The sequence below is a fragment of the Salmo trutta genome, chromosome 8 (assembly GCF_901001165.1).
Source record: "Salmo trutta chromosome 8, fSalTru1.1, whole genome shotgun sequence".
Taxonomy (NCBI): Eukaryota; Metazoa; Chordata; class Actinopteri; order Salmoniformes; family Salmonidae; genus Salmo; species Salmo trutta.
In genome coordinates, this window is record NC_042964.1 from 41,620,758 (window position 1) to 41,635,973 (window position 15,216).

The following is a 15,216-nucleotide window of genomic DNA, read 5'->3' on the forward strand; positions in this document are numbered from 1 at the left end:
AAGCACAGTATATATTGTGACAACTCTCACTAGTATGACTCACTACAGGAGAGAGCTCCAGTACCCGTGGAATTAAAATACAATGGAAGCCGGAAGTTTACATACACTTAGGTTGGAGTCATTAAAACTCGTTTTCAACCATTCCACAAATTTCTTGAAAACAAACTACAGTTTTGGCAAGTCGGTTAGGACATCTACTTTGTGCATGACACAAGTCATTTTTCCAACAATTGTTTACAGACAGATTATTTCACTTATATTATTTCACTGTATCACATTTCCAGTGGGTCAGAAGTTAACATACACTAAGTTGGCTGTGCCTTTAAACCGCTTGGAAAATTCCAGAAAATGATGTCATGGCTTTAGAAGCTTCTGATAGGCTAATTGACATCATTTGAGTCAATTGGGGGTGTACCTGTGGATGTATTTCATGGCCTACCTTCAAACTCCGTGCCTCTTTGCTTGACATCATGGGAAAATCAAAAGAAATCAGCCAAGACCTCAGAAAAAAATGGTATACCTCCACAAGTCCTTGGGAGCAATTTCCAAATGCCTGAAGGTACCACGTTCATCTGTACAAAGAATAGTACGCAATGATAAACACCATGGGACCACGCAGCCGTCATACCGCTCAGGAAGTTCTGTCTCCTAGAGATGAACGTACTTTGGTGCGAAAAGTGCAAATCAATCCCAGAACAACATCAAATGACCTTGTGAAGATGCTGGAGGAAACAGGTACAAAAGTATCTATATCCACAGTAAAACGAGTCCTATATCGACATAACTTGAAAGGCCGCTCAGCAAGGAAGAAGCCACTGCTCCAAAACACCATAAAAAAGTCAGACTACGGTTTGCAACTGCACATGGGGACAAAGATCGTACTTTTTGGAGAAATGTCCTCTAGTCTGATGAAACATAAATAGAACTGTTTGGCCATAATGACCATCGTTATGTTTGGAGGAAAAAGGGGGAAGCTTGCAAGCAACATCTCAAGACATCAGTCAGGAAGTTAAAGCTTGGTCACAAATGGGTCTTCCAAATGGACAATGACCCCAAGCATACTTCCAAAGTTGTGGCAAAATGGCTTAAGGACAACAAAGTCAAGGTTTTGGGAGAGGCCATTGCAATGCCCTGATGACCTCAATCCTATATAAAATTTGTGGGCAGAACTGAAAAAGTGTTTGAGAGCAAGGAGGCCTACAAACCTGACTCTGTCAGGAGGAATGGGCCAAAATTCACCCAACTTATTGTGGGAAGCTTGTGGAAGGCTACCCGAAACATTTGACCCAAGTTTAACAATGTAAAGGCAATGCTACCAAATACTAATTGAGTGTATGTAAACTTCTGACCCACTGGGAATGTGATGAAAGAAGTAAAATCTGAAAATAATCATTGTCGCTACTATTATTCTGACATTTCACAGTCTTAAAATAAAGTGGTGATCTTAACTGACCTAAGACAGGGAATTTTTACTAGGATTAAATGTCAGGAATTGTGAAAAACTGAGTTTAAATGTATTTGGCTAAGGTGTATGAAACTTCTGACTTCAACTGTAGTTGTCACTTCTCAAGGCCGCAGGGCTCTTCACTGGCTGTGTGCAGCAATGTGATAACGGCCTATTTCTATGGGTGAAGTATGTTTGCGGGGCACATAGACCATGTCCCCACACATAAAAGGTGAGTAGAAGCATATAAAGAGAACTCCAATGCTGACAACCTACGTACACTGAAGTGTGTAAAGTGTGTAAAGCCACAGGCACTATCAAGAGCCAATCAAATCAGTTGTGGTAAATAATATAGTGCTATAGAATAGTATCAGTTTGTTACATACAGAAGCACAGTGGATGTCACTAGAGGATGAGTACATGCTTGTTAAGATAATGGATGTACTGTCTGCACTGTGCCACCTCTCTCCCTCTCTCCCTCTCTACGTCTATCTCTTTCTTTCTTTCTCTCTCTTTCTTTCTCTCTACATCTCTCTCTCTCTCTCTCTCTCTCTCACTCTACCTCTCTCTCCACCTCTCTCTCTCTGTCACAGGGGATAGTGAGGCTGTTCATAACAGGGTAATGGACCTCCTCAGTGAGGAGGTTATCACATCAACCAGTCCTGTAGTATTAATGAACCTTCACTGCCCTCACCCAGTGCTCCCACACCTCACCACACAGCATGCCATCAAGCCTCTCGGCTGGAGACCATATTATTTGTTTTGTTTCTCATGCATACTTCCCGGCTGTTTAAGGGAGCTCCAGGTTCGCAGCCCCACTCCAGTCATTTACACTGCCAAGGTGTGGAAAGCAATGAGGCCAGGTGTTATTATAATGATGAACGAATGGAAAACCAATTTGGTGGTGATTAGGGAAATGCAGAAGTTTGGAAGTGTGTGTGTGTGTGTGTGTGTGTGTGTGTGTGTGTGTGTGTGTGTGTGTGTGTGTGTGTGTGTGTGTGTGTGTGTGCATGCACATGTGTGCGGCATGTGTGGGTTTTTCCGTGGTCAGTGGTGTGTGTGCGACGTAGCTTAGTTGCATGTGAATGATTCATGTCAACTCCAAGTGTGTAAAACCGAGATGACAGTGGGGCCCTGCGTGCCCCTCCTCCATGGCCCATCCAGAACGATGGGAGGGAAACTAAGATGACAGCTGAGCTATATTTAACCTGCTTGTGTTGACGTTCGTTCAACATCTCGTACACAGACCCCGCAAGCCAACACACAGCACACTCGAGTAAGCAGCCAATGTGCATGTTTACTAGTAGCTTTCTGTTTTTACCGTTTGGTCTTCACACGCTCAGTAGACTAATTATGATTGGCATTGATAGCTATTCTCTTTCACTTAGGCCTATAATCCAAAATATACAGCAATGACTAGTTATCGACAAGCTTAAAGCCTAAATCTAAGCGATTCTGTTGAAACCGACGGGTAAACACACAGTAACGCTGAAATAGGCTCGTAACGGTAGGGATGTGTTTGTTTTGGATGTCCACACTGTCATGTTAAAAGGTCCTCTGTCATCTGTTTGACACAGAGCCAGCTGGGATAGAAAAGGTCCTGTTATGGCTGCTGCGCTGACAGATCGCATGGGACAGGTGCCTGCATCGTCTCCTCCACAAACACCTGCAGCCGACGTCGCTCATGTCCTCCCCGTTAGCCACTTCTTCACACACCTGCTGCTTCCTGTTCACTGGGAAGGGAGGGGGACTCTTTATAAATGGGCACAGCATCTTTTCATTATAACCCGGCCCATTGCCAGTGATCCAGATGAGTGACTGTCACGCTTGCAGCAAGGATCTGCCTCCGTATACTAAAGTGTAGACAGACACAAGGAACGGTGACGGCGCTCTTTCTCTCTCTCTCTCTCTCTCTCTATTTGCGACAGGCGCATCACATCAGCTGCCGCGGCCACTCATCCACAAAATGGGCAGAGATTAGAGCTGTCTGGGACGAGACGCCGAAATGAGCCGGATATGAGTTGGGGTGCGTCGCCCGTCCAAAACCCAATAATCCTGGCGGTGAGATAAGTAGAGTCTGGATAGAATAGGGCTGAAAGCCAAGGGACACCACAGGTGTTTTTCTAACGGTGGAGGGATAGGTTATCTGTGATAACCCTGTCTGGATGTTGTTGTTGTGTGTATTCAGCCTCAGTCTCTGTGGATTGGGGGATTCATTTATCCAGTGCTGGTCATTCAGGCCCAGGCCTGTGTGGATGGTCAAGATGAGGCAGAGGTAGCCAGATACAGGGTTGGAATGGGAAGGAGTTGGAATGTATTCATTCGGTTGTGAATGTGAGGTCTTTTTTTATACAGAGATAAAAGATTTCTGCACAGGTTCAAGACTGTTGCAACTGATGATCGGGAGCAGGGATGAAGAAATACTTAGCCATTAAATGGAATTGCGTACGCGTGTGAACGCCTGTGTGAGTTACAGCTGTCACAGCCATGGATCAGGATCGGAAGCAGCCTCTGTTATCAGTCTGCTGTGACAGTTCCATCCAAGGGGATTGAGCCTAACCTCCACAGAGACCTTGGGGACCATACTTAGTTCGTCCACAAACTTCCCTCCATTAACCTCCAATCATTACCTATTAGAAAAGCTTCCTATCAGCGTCAACAGCAAAGGTGTAGAAGTCTGATTGTTTGTAATCGGCTCTCTCGTGCCACGTCTTTAGTTTCCTACAGGGACATTAGTAGAACCTATAAAGAAGGGAACTCAGCTGAAGAGAATTCACTGCGCACAACAAAAAAGAAAGAGAAAAAAACCAAAAAAAGGGTTGTTGATGGAAGAGTCTGATAGAAAGTGGTGATACGGCCGTGTGATGCTCACAGTCCGACACTGGAGAAGATTCCCATTTAGATACTGCTGGGCCTATTCACTAACACACACCTCTCACCCACTGTCTCTTTTATCATCGCACAGTCCTCACCGCACCGCAGGAGAGTAATAAACGTCACAATGGACACCCGCTCTCGAGGCTGCATTCTCTTTCTCTCTCTCTATTTTTCTCTTTTTGTTCTGGCTGTTCTCTCCATTCTGTTCATTCACCCTCTCTCTCTTCGTTCACTCAGTTCTCTCTGTCTTTCTCTCGCTATCACACTTTGTCACCGTCCTTTCTTTTTCTCTCTTTCCCTCTGTCCATTGCCTTTCTTTATCTCTTTTTCTTTCTCTCGGTTCTGCTTCTATTTTTCTCTGTCTCTCAATGTACACTGCGCACACTGCTGTGGGATGAACCTGCCAGTGAGCAATCAGCTCTTACAGATGTAGGGTCTTCATTTGAGACAGTTTTCTACAGCAGGAAAATATGCCTGCAACAACAGGAAATGTAAATTATTATGTGAATTAACATTCTTGTAGGGGTTGATACATTTTTCATTAAGGCAAATCAAGTCTGAAAATTCACAGGTAGCCTAGCCTAGTGGTTAGAGCGTTGGGCCAGTAACCGGAAGGTTGCTGGATTGAATCCCCGATAACAATCTGTTGTTCTTCCCCTGAGCAAGGCAGTTAACCCACTATTCCACGGGCGCCGAAGACATGGATGTCAATTATTGCAGCCCCCCCCGCACCTCTCTGATTCAGAGGGGTTGGGTTAAATGCGGAAGACACATTTCAGTTGAATACATTCAGTTGGACAACTGACAAGGTACCCTCCAAGTTGGATAACAGATGTTTGCCATTGCTAGGAATCCCACCGATGTTCCACAGTCAAAACTGTGGAACAAATACCTACAAATCCCTACTCCATGAGCATCAAAGACAGCCTAATAAAGTCATCTGGGAGCCACAGATGCATCTAGATTATGAGGACCAGCAGTATTTTATAACAAGAGAGCATTATGAGGATTGATACTGATGCCTTGCTTCATTGATGCATTACCATGCTGGTGCTCAATTGTAACTGCCACCGTTTCCCTTAATGTGATTGGTCGTTTAGCCCAATTACCATGCCATATCCTATCCTATTTATTTGTGTTTGTTGATCCTAGAACCAACAACGCTGTCTCATCTTCAAAGATAAATGGCGTGACCTGTTTTCATTAAGATAAGTCTGTGTCTACTATCTAGCTCGAATTGGTTTCAATGGCAGTCCATTACCAAGGCTCATTAGCTCTCCAAAACTCAAGTGTCTTGTCTCAAACAGGGTACCACTCCACACCCTCCTCTCCCCCCTCCACTTCCCGCTTGTCATTAGCATTCAGAAAGGAGTAAAAAAAAAAGCAGGATTGCTAGCCATGGTAGTCCAACGTCTTGATTGCCAATGATAAAGCAAGAAGGCTGATGGGTGAGTCTGCATCTTTTACTGGTCCTTTTGACCTGATTACCAGAGAGAGGGGATCCACAGGGCCGGCCACAGCAAGCCCACTCTGGAGAGGCTTCAATCTTCATTATTGGGGAACGGAAATGAGGCCCTCCAGTGAAAGTGGCGAAAACATGAGCCACTTGAAAAAGCAGCGAAATTCTATTTATAGAAATTGTGTGCAACTCTGTTTCTCTTGCATATGATTTGAAATGGGTTTGTAAGTTTAAATTTTGTTTTATTTCACCTTTATTTAACAAGGTAGGCAAGTTGAGAACAAGTTCTCATTTACAATTGCGACCTGGCCAAGATAAAGCAAAGCAGTTCGACAACATACAACAACACAGAGTTACACATGGAGTAAAAACAAACATACAGTCAATAATACAGTAGAAAAATAAGTCTATATACAATGTGAGCAAAGGAGGTGAGATAAGGGAGGTAAAGGCAAAAAGGCCATGGTGGCAAAGTAAATACAATATAGCAAGGAAAACACTGGAATGGTAGATTTGTAGTAGAAGAAAGTGCAAAGTAGAATAGAAATAATGGGGTGCAAAGGAGCAAAATAAATAAATAAATACAGTAGGGGAAGAGGTAGTTGTTTGGGCTAAATTATAGATGGGCTATGTACAGGTGCAGTGATCTGTGAGCTGCTCTGACAGCTGGTGCTTAAAGCTAGTGAGGGAGATAAGTGTTTCCAGTTTCAGAGATTTTTGTAGTTCGTTCCAGTCATTGGCAGCAGAGAACTGGAAGGAGAGACGGCCAAAGGAGGAATTGGCTTTGGGGGTGACCAGAGAGATATAAGTACGGTGAATATTATCAGACTGTGTGATTCATCTCCCTGTTGATATATCCAAATAAAGGGACAGACAAGGTGTGACTAAAACATATGAGTGTATATACACTAGAAAGGGAGGGTGTATATGCCTTGTGGCAGTAGGTTCTAACCTGGGCCTCTCTTCTTTCCTCAGATCCCTACGTGAAGATCCACCTGATGCAGAACGGGAAGAGGCTGAAGAAGAAGAAGACGACAATCAAGAAGAACACCCTCAACCCTTATTACAACGAGTCCTTCAGCTTTGAAGTGCCATTCGAACAAATCCAGGTAATGGTGTTGTACATCCCCATGCACATCTTGGGAGCTCTCCATGTTGTTGAAGCATTAAGACTAGATTTAATTGAGCTCAGTCATAAACCAGCAAGTCAAGTTTTTTTAAAGGATACTTCAAATAAGACTTAGATCCAACACCGAGACAAATGACAAGGAGATTGTGTTCAAAGCTTGTGGCTACTAAGAGTGATTTGCTGGCTTAAAATTAGCATGTGAATGTGTGCTCTTTGGCCTGTACAGGATAATCAGTCTCAGGCTCTATTCATCATGGGCCCGATTCAGACTTAGTAAATGTACGCCTTTCCTATGCACTTCTCAGTAGTTGGTATTCAGGCTACCTAATGCAGGCGCATAATGCATACCTTACATTTTTATTTTGTCGACAGACTAAAATACATCGAAGGAACGGGTTCAGAATATAGGGATCAATGAAAGAAAGCCATCTACTGTATATATATGCATATTCGTCTCAGTTTCAGCACCAACTGGTAGATAAAAAAATACTCTGATCTTGTAGATTATTTAAGCAAAATGTATGGTTAGGAAAGTATATATAAATTATATTAAACAGGTTTGGAGCACGTTTACACACAAAATGTATTGATGAATCAAAAATATAGTGATTTGATTCAACATGAAAGTTGAGATACTCAAGTTCATTCCATTAAATATTTGAAGGTGGAAATAGGTGTACTATAGGGGTTGAACAATAGTCCTACAAATCTACCCTAATCTTCATTAATCATGGAACTGTATGACAACGGTCCAGTCATCGTGAACCATGCACTAGGCACCAGGCTCCAGGTTTAAACTGCTACGTGTGGTCTGAGTACCATAATGTAGGCTACATGTCCCAAATTATTGCACAATGTTAGCCTAATATGATCCACTAATGCTAGCTACCCTCAGGAACAACTACACGGACATGACAGAGGAAAGAAAAGTAAACGGAATGGAATGGAATCATTCAAAATGTAGGCAACAAATTTAAGGAAACTACCACCTTAGTTTCCTTAAATTTATAACATACAGTTATAAATGTATGTGGCTATTATTGACGGTGGCTCCCGATAGTGGCTAATATTTAACAATACAAATTGTGAAATAAAACTGCAAAATGCCTGGGTATAGAATTAAAACATTCTAAAGCACAATTTGGCAGATTCGGCCCTACAGAAAGCCTATAGCTTGGGTCTCCAAATTTAATCTATGCAAATTATGAGGGCATACAAAAAAATCCGATTAACGGCACAGCTATTTACAGCTTACTTCACTGTGGGAAAGGGGCTACAATACATATCATGTTGATATGATTTTCAGTTTGTTTCCATATGACTGGTTTAACATTTGTCTCCATGGATCATAAGGAAAAATCATCTAAAACAATTGCTATGTGTATTTACAATTCTCTTCTCCAAATGGATTACTCATTTACCTAGCTCTCATCAATAGCTCTTATCAATTTATAAATGACTGTTCATGGAGAATGCTGTTATTTCTATCAGAAAAAAGAAAGTAGATGCTTTTCCCACTTGGAACCAGCAGGTTCGCGCGACCTTATTCATGGTTTCTTCACACGTAAAGGTGGTAGAATAATGAGGGAGTTAAATCAAGTTCAGAATGCAATGTATTTGTAGACACACCTCCGTCACACCTTCATTTCGTTGATCTCCACCCCAAACGAATAGCGTATGAATAGAATGCTGTTCTCATACTTAAGTTCAAGGTCAGAATACTCATAGAGAGAAAAGTGCATAAAAAGGGAATTATGTTTCCATTTACACATGCTTAACTCGAGTCCGAATTCCCCCCCCCATTTGCATTCTCATGAAATGCCTTAATTTCACAAGTTTACAAGACAACTGCACAGGGGAGTGGTGAGAAGTAATGCAATTCTCAACACATCACTGATTACATGCCTTTGGCGTATGATTACATTTGAACATTAAAATATCTCTTCTTCACGGTGCAAGTCAGTACCTTTTTTTATCCAGTGCAATGAAATGTATATAGAGTACGGTTTAGTATGGCGCTCGCACTGTTTGAGGACAAATGGCTTCATGAGAAAGCACTTTAAAGCTACTAGGCCCAGAGAATTAAAGAAGATAAAGTACATGCAAATTGGGCCAAGGGGGAATTATCTGTGAGCGGGCGTCAAAACGCCAGGCATAAAAAAGTAATTGCCTCAAATTGATTTAGCACTTCACAGCTCACAAACCACGAGTTTGGTTCCACGTGCCTCCGTTTCAATTCGCAGCCTAACCCCGCCTAGCCTGTGAGGATGCCAATCAGAACATCCCATACCCATTGGAGAGACAGAGGGGTGACAGTGGAGGAAGCCTATACTGCTAAGTACACTCCCGCCTCCACAGAGGGTCCTTCTCTTTAAAGGGATAGAACAACCCAAATACAAGTGTCTCTGTCGTTGTTATACCTCAAAAGTGATTTGAGGGGTTCAACTATCTCTTTAAAAGCCACTTGACTCCAACTGACAGGCTGAGGGACTTGGTGCAACGTTTCATTACATGCTTTGGGAGAACAGTGACTCTCTACACAGGTAGACGCATCTACACAGGTAGAACAGCTCCTCTCTCATGTGGATCGAAACTTAATCAGAGCTCTTAGTGTGCCGATTCATATTCCCTTCCAGCAGATGATGCACGGATCACCCCTCATTGCTGAGACACTTTGAATAAACACATGCTGAGGCTGAAAGGTTGACCTCTGAGTAAGCTTACAATCTGTTGTGCGTTTGGCTCTGGAAAGATTCAGGCCCAGTCTTCAAATGGTATATACTGCTAATAAGCACTTAGGACTGGCTCTTCGAGGGAGCATATCACTCTTCACTCAAATAGGCCACTCTGTTAGTCAGGAGCATTTGACAGAGTGGAGGTTACACCCACTTGTCTTCTAATTGTACTGCTTTTGGTATTTGAGAAATTAGCCAAGGTTGTTCTGTAGGTCGCCGAGCAGAGCCTTCATCGTTGTGCTCAATAGAGGAAGTAGGGTGTCTGGGGACTTGAGACAATATTATTATTCTCTGTTACTTTGGGTGAATACTGGGTGCTCAAGAAAACTTCTCAGCACTACACAAATCATAAAACTTCCATGACTATAGTCTGTGAGCTTTAAATGTTACCAGTACATTACTTTAGTTACCTGTACAGTGTGTGTATCCCACAAACTCATCATTTCTTCCAATGTCTTCTTCCCTACTTTTCCCCTTACAGAAAGTTCAAGTTGTTGTAACTGTTCTGGACTATGACAAGATCGGCAAGAACGATGCCATCGGCAAGGTCTTTGTGGGCCTCAACAGCTCGGGGACGGAGCTGCGCCACTGGTCGGATATGCTGGCCAACCCCAGGAGACCCATCGCCCAGTGGCACGTGCTGAAGGTGGAGGAGGAGGTGGACGCTCAGCTCTCCACAAAAAAATAGGCAGGGCCCTTTCAGCACCTGCCCCATAGTGCTCTTTAGCCAGTATGTGTAAATACCTCAGTGATATATGGGTCCATCCACCGTCAAACCAATCCAGCCAACACCCATCCTTCCCACCAACTCCATACTACTTGTCTTATCGCCTTCTTTTGTAATTGTCAATGGTTCTTTCAAAACCCCTAGGCCCTGACGTTCAGATTTGTGTTTCTATTTGTCAGGTTGGGAGTCCCCGCCCCTGACTATGTTGTCCATCTCTACGCCCTGATTCCCCCTAACCAAATTCCCCCTTCTTTTAAGCAATATGATCTGTATAGATAGCGCATGACTGAAAGACATTTATTGTACCACAGTTGTATATATCAGTCTGCAGACAAAAATTATTTCTAGTTTATGTTGGTATGTTGTTACCCGTTTCCTAATCTATGTATATCTGGATGTTTTTAATAAGATGTTCTATTTTAAATTATGTAAATGCAGATATAGGAGAGACAATATTATATATTACAGGATAAAACATTTTGACCTTATTGCATTCCAGAGGAAGAAGAAAGCAATTCCAACCTGTAAGATGCTAGTGGAAGTATAGTCACATTGTAAAGGACGGTGTCTGGCTTTATGTTTACTAATGAACCATTGCAGAAAAAAGTTGAAATACACAGAAAACTAGGCCGTTAACTACTATGGTTTCATGGGAAAATATATGCTGCTGGATAGTATACAAGCACATAGTTTCTTATACGCCTTTTTATACACATTTCTCCATCAGAGGACCTATTTGTTTTGCTTGAAACACAATGTTTTGGAGGATCTCTCAAATCGATGCAAACCGGTTAGCCTTTTTCCTTTTCCTCAAGCAGGGCATCACCTTGTGACACAGTCAGTTACTTTTAAGTGAACTAGGTCCTCATTTGATAGGCCATTTTTTTCGTTCAATTATTTATTTATTTACTTACTTTTTTACAGACCGGTCCTCTTAAACGCAAATGACTATTCCGCCAACCCCCCTCGGAAACTGACCCCATATGAAATAGAATCAAGCAGTAGCCATTGTGTCCTTAAGCTTGTTGAACAATATTTACTTTCTATAGCCTACTTTCAATAGCCTTGTTGTTGGAAATGGATTATGTTCAGGACATTGGAGTCTCAAGTTCTCCATAGATGGAATAAAGAGTTTTGACTCTAAGCTTTTAGATGACTATTTTTTAGATAAATTCAGCTGATTTTTTTGTAAACTGCATGATTTTTTAAACAATATTTGCTAAAGGCTGGGATGGGGGGAGATCTACCAACACCATGGGGCTGTCTCTCATGATAGCATTCCCTTGCCTTCAATCTATTTAATCTAGATTAAAGCTGAAGTGAGTGATTTGATGGGTCAGTATATGATTTACATATTGACTGGAGGTAAAGTGAGTTTCTAAACACTGCCATTTTCAGGGAGGTGACACATGTATACTAACCTTCTCTCCATGCACACTCCCACTAGGTAGTGGTCGTAGCTTTGGTTTATCGGGAACAATGTATTTGGCTCCACATGGTGCCCTAAATAGCAGTCTTTGCTTTGTGTTGCCTTCTCACAGTGGCAATAGAGCTAGCCATGTTAAACTGCCAATCTTACTTTCTATATGGCTACTGTTTTGCACTGTATGTCTTTTAACCGGCAATAGCTTGTTGACTTCTTTACACTATGTTGACGGGCCTTATTTAAGGATGCTCAATGCGCAGGGGAGCTTCTGTCCAGGAGTCCGACTGGTTCTTGGTATTTACTTAAAGGAACAGTACATGAAAGCAACAACCATATACTGTATCTCTTCGTTGAGTAAACCGTAGTTCGCCAGTTTTCTATTGTTGGCTCTTAGTACAACACCAAGAGAACAATGGGATATAAACAATAACTATAAAAGTTAATGGTCTGCATAGGTGATAATATTTGTTTATATGTCCTTTACTACGGGTCCAATAAGAGGAATAAGTAAGACGTTTGAATCCATGAAATCCATGAAGTCTCTTATCTTGGAGGAATCTCCATGCATATACTGGATGCTAGCTTCAGGAGTAGTTTCTAAATGTTTTCAATGTTATTGTGTAGTTGATAGCACTATTATGAAAAAGCTATTTGTCATTCCATAGGCGTCTCTGAGGACAGCTTTGTGTATCACTGTGACTGCCGTGCGTGCTTAGAGGTGTAGACTTTATCAATAGCGACAAGTTTGTTCTGTAGTGACGTTGTACTGCCATATTTCCCTTCCACATGCTGAGAGAGTGCGTGGCATCGTCAGTTCTAATAACTGTGCAGTGGCTGGTTGGTTGATTGACAGGGCTACACACAGGAGTTCTAGAACGTTTTATGGGAGAGCGAGAGTGGTAGGATTCACACAGCATTTCATTGAGCACTGTGCAATACTTGTATGTCCATCCCATAGTGTTGTGTGGGTTGTGTTTGCCCGAGAAAAAATGAATATTTAAAGTTGACTCCTATCAAGTCAGACGTATTCCTCTCCAGTGAGATGGTTAGGACACAGCACATGTAGATTCTGTGGTGGTTGGAGCCTGACATCTAAAATCCTTCTGTTAAGGGTTCCCTCCTATCCAGTTAAGTTTTTTCTTGCACACAGATCCAGCATCAGAAATTTCAGGACATATTGGGATTGGGAAATACCAAAATGTGACACACACACACACACACACACACACACACACACACACACACACACACACACACACACACACACACACACACACACACGTAAACATTTTTAAATGACCCCTCACCCTCTGAAAGTACATATGTACATATTTTCATCATTTTCCAAAAAGTAATTTATTTATCATATTGAAATGGACATGATTATTACCGAAACGTATCACATCTTGTCATGATAACTTCATCCATCGTTGTATCAACCTGATCTACTATACTATATCTAATTATGATTATTTTTTATGAATAAGTTATGTTTACAACCCTGTTGAAAATACTTTTATATTTGAAATGAAAACTCTGAATGTACAGTATGGACTGTGTGTTTGTGGTGATTAACTGTGAGATTAGTAGTTGGTACTTTTCTTTCATTGTTGCAAAAATATGTTGATTTGTGTGTGTTTTAATTTATTTATTTAAATACCCTTTTGGGTAGACCTTCCCCGGATAAATAATACATTCCAGAAACGTTGAACATACATTTAGTCACAGCAGTATGTGCCCTAATGAATTACATTCCCTCTTGAACTATATATTTTTTCATTTAACATATTTATTATGCATCCCTTAAATCATAAATTACAAAAAACGCTTGTTTAAATAAAACAAGGATAAAACGTAGGCTCAGTATTTGAACGGAATGAGCAGATCCATAGGGGTACGACTAAATCACTAAAGAAAGGCTGTAATCACTATTTAAAGGGGAAGGAAATCAAAATGCTTCAACAAAAGAAAAGGAAAGCGTCAAATGCTTGAGGGGCGGACATTACAGAAAGAAGCAGCATTACAGGATCAGATTGTAAGGTGTGTAACTTACTGTACCACAAGAAAAGCCACTAGCTGCAATGTCATGCTACTCTTACTGGTCCCCCCTACTAAATCGTGGAAGCAAAACCCCTCACATCCTATTCAAGAAAAGCCCATACATCTCACTGTGTGACCAGAAACATACAAGATTCTCTAAAATGACGACAACAAAAAGCCACTCTAACCTTTCAAGATGAAGCTGTGTAAAGTATTAGAGTCTGATGCTGTAGAAAGATCCTAGTTGCCTTTGTGTATATCAACTGCCTGCTTGAGTATTTTCTGTGTTGACATTTTCTCTGTAATCTTGTAGAACTGTTTGGGCTGTTTTTCCTGCCATATCGTTCGCGGTGACAGCGAGCTGACAGTTACTGTATATTGCTGTGTATACCTTCATTTTTGATGAGGTGTTTTACAGTTTTGTTTCACTTTGTGTGGTGATTCACTCTGTGGAGTTTTTTGACTGTTGTTATATAACTTCATATACACAAATGATCAATAAAAATGTTTTATTTCCTGTTGATACAGAACCTTTTCAAGTGCTTCTTTTTTTCCGGATGGTTTGGTTCACTTACCAACTTTTTATGTGAATTTTGATGTGTGAGCAGATAATACTGACATTCACATTTTAGACAACATGCCTTCATCATTAATAATAAACATTGAGTGCTTATGAAGCCTAGATTTATTTTCATTATGAGCCAAATCTAGGAATTGCTGTGATCTATTTAATAAACACGAGACCAGAAAAATGTAAAAGAGTGTGGCAGTATAGCAGCAACAGTAGCATATAGTGGTCAATACCTGGTAAATTCACACTAAATAATCCAAGTGATTTAAATTACAAAAAAATGTATGAGGGGAAAAAAAACCTCTTCAGATTCACAGGGAATACATTACATAGTATGGATAAGCAATACTACAAGCCACAGCTTCATACTACTTGTCAGACATTGAGAACTGATCATGTATACTGGTTGTTGGGGTAGCAGCAGTGTGGGGTATGGGGGGGTCTGTGTGTGGCTTTTTGACCATTCGTTTGAATTCCTCATCTCTAACTCATTGCTAGAAAGGATGTTAGCTACTATATTTAGTGAATATTATATGAACCCTATATATTTAAATGGTAAATTTGGATGCAATCAATTAGCGTAATTTCCCAGCGATCCAATTATATTTCAACAAAATAATGTTGCATGAATGCTAATCTTATCTGTTTCTAACAACATAAATTATTTCACAATAATCTGAGATGGTGGGTGTCAAAATCCTTTATTTTGCTTTCTGAGATGGAATGACGCTACAATCATTCAGACATTATCAAATGACTAACAAAGGGAAAGTGAATGGGAACACACAGTGTGAAAGGAAGTAACATA

The 15,216-nt window shown here is 41.2% G+C and overlaps 1 protein-coding gene across 4 annotated transcripts in view; it reads left to right on the plus strand.

The window, feature by feature from the left end:
- The window catches only part of LOC115198976 (synaptotagmin-1), a 238,873-nt gene extending 224,506 nt beyond the window's left edge, over positions 1-14,367 (plus strand). For all 4 annotated transcript variants that reach the window (XM_029761443.1, XM_029761447.1, XM_029761444.1 and 1 more), the window contains 2 exons: positions 6,756-6,889; positions 10,126-14,367. In XM_029761443.1, coding sequence (XP_029617303.1) covers positions 6,756-6,889; positions 10,126-10,332 — 341 coding nt within the window. In that variant the 3' untranslated portion in view covers positions 10,333-14,367. The remainder of the gene's footprint in view (positions 1-6,755; positions 6,890-10,125) is intronic.
- Positions 14,368-15,216: the final 849 nt, after the last annotated feature.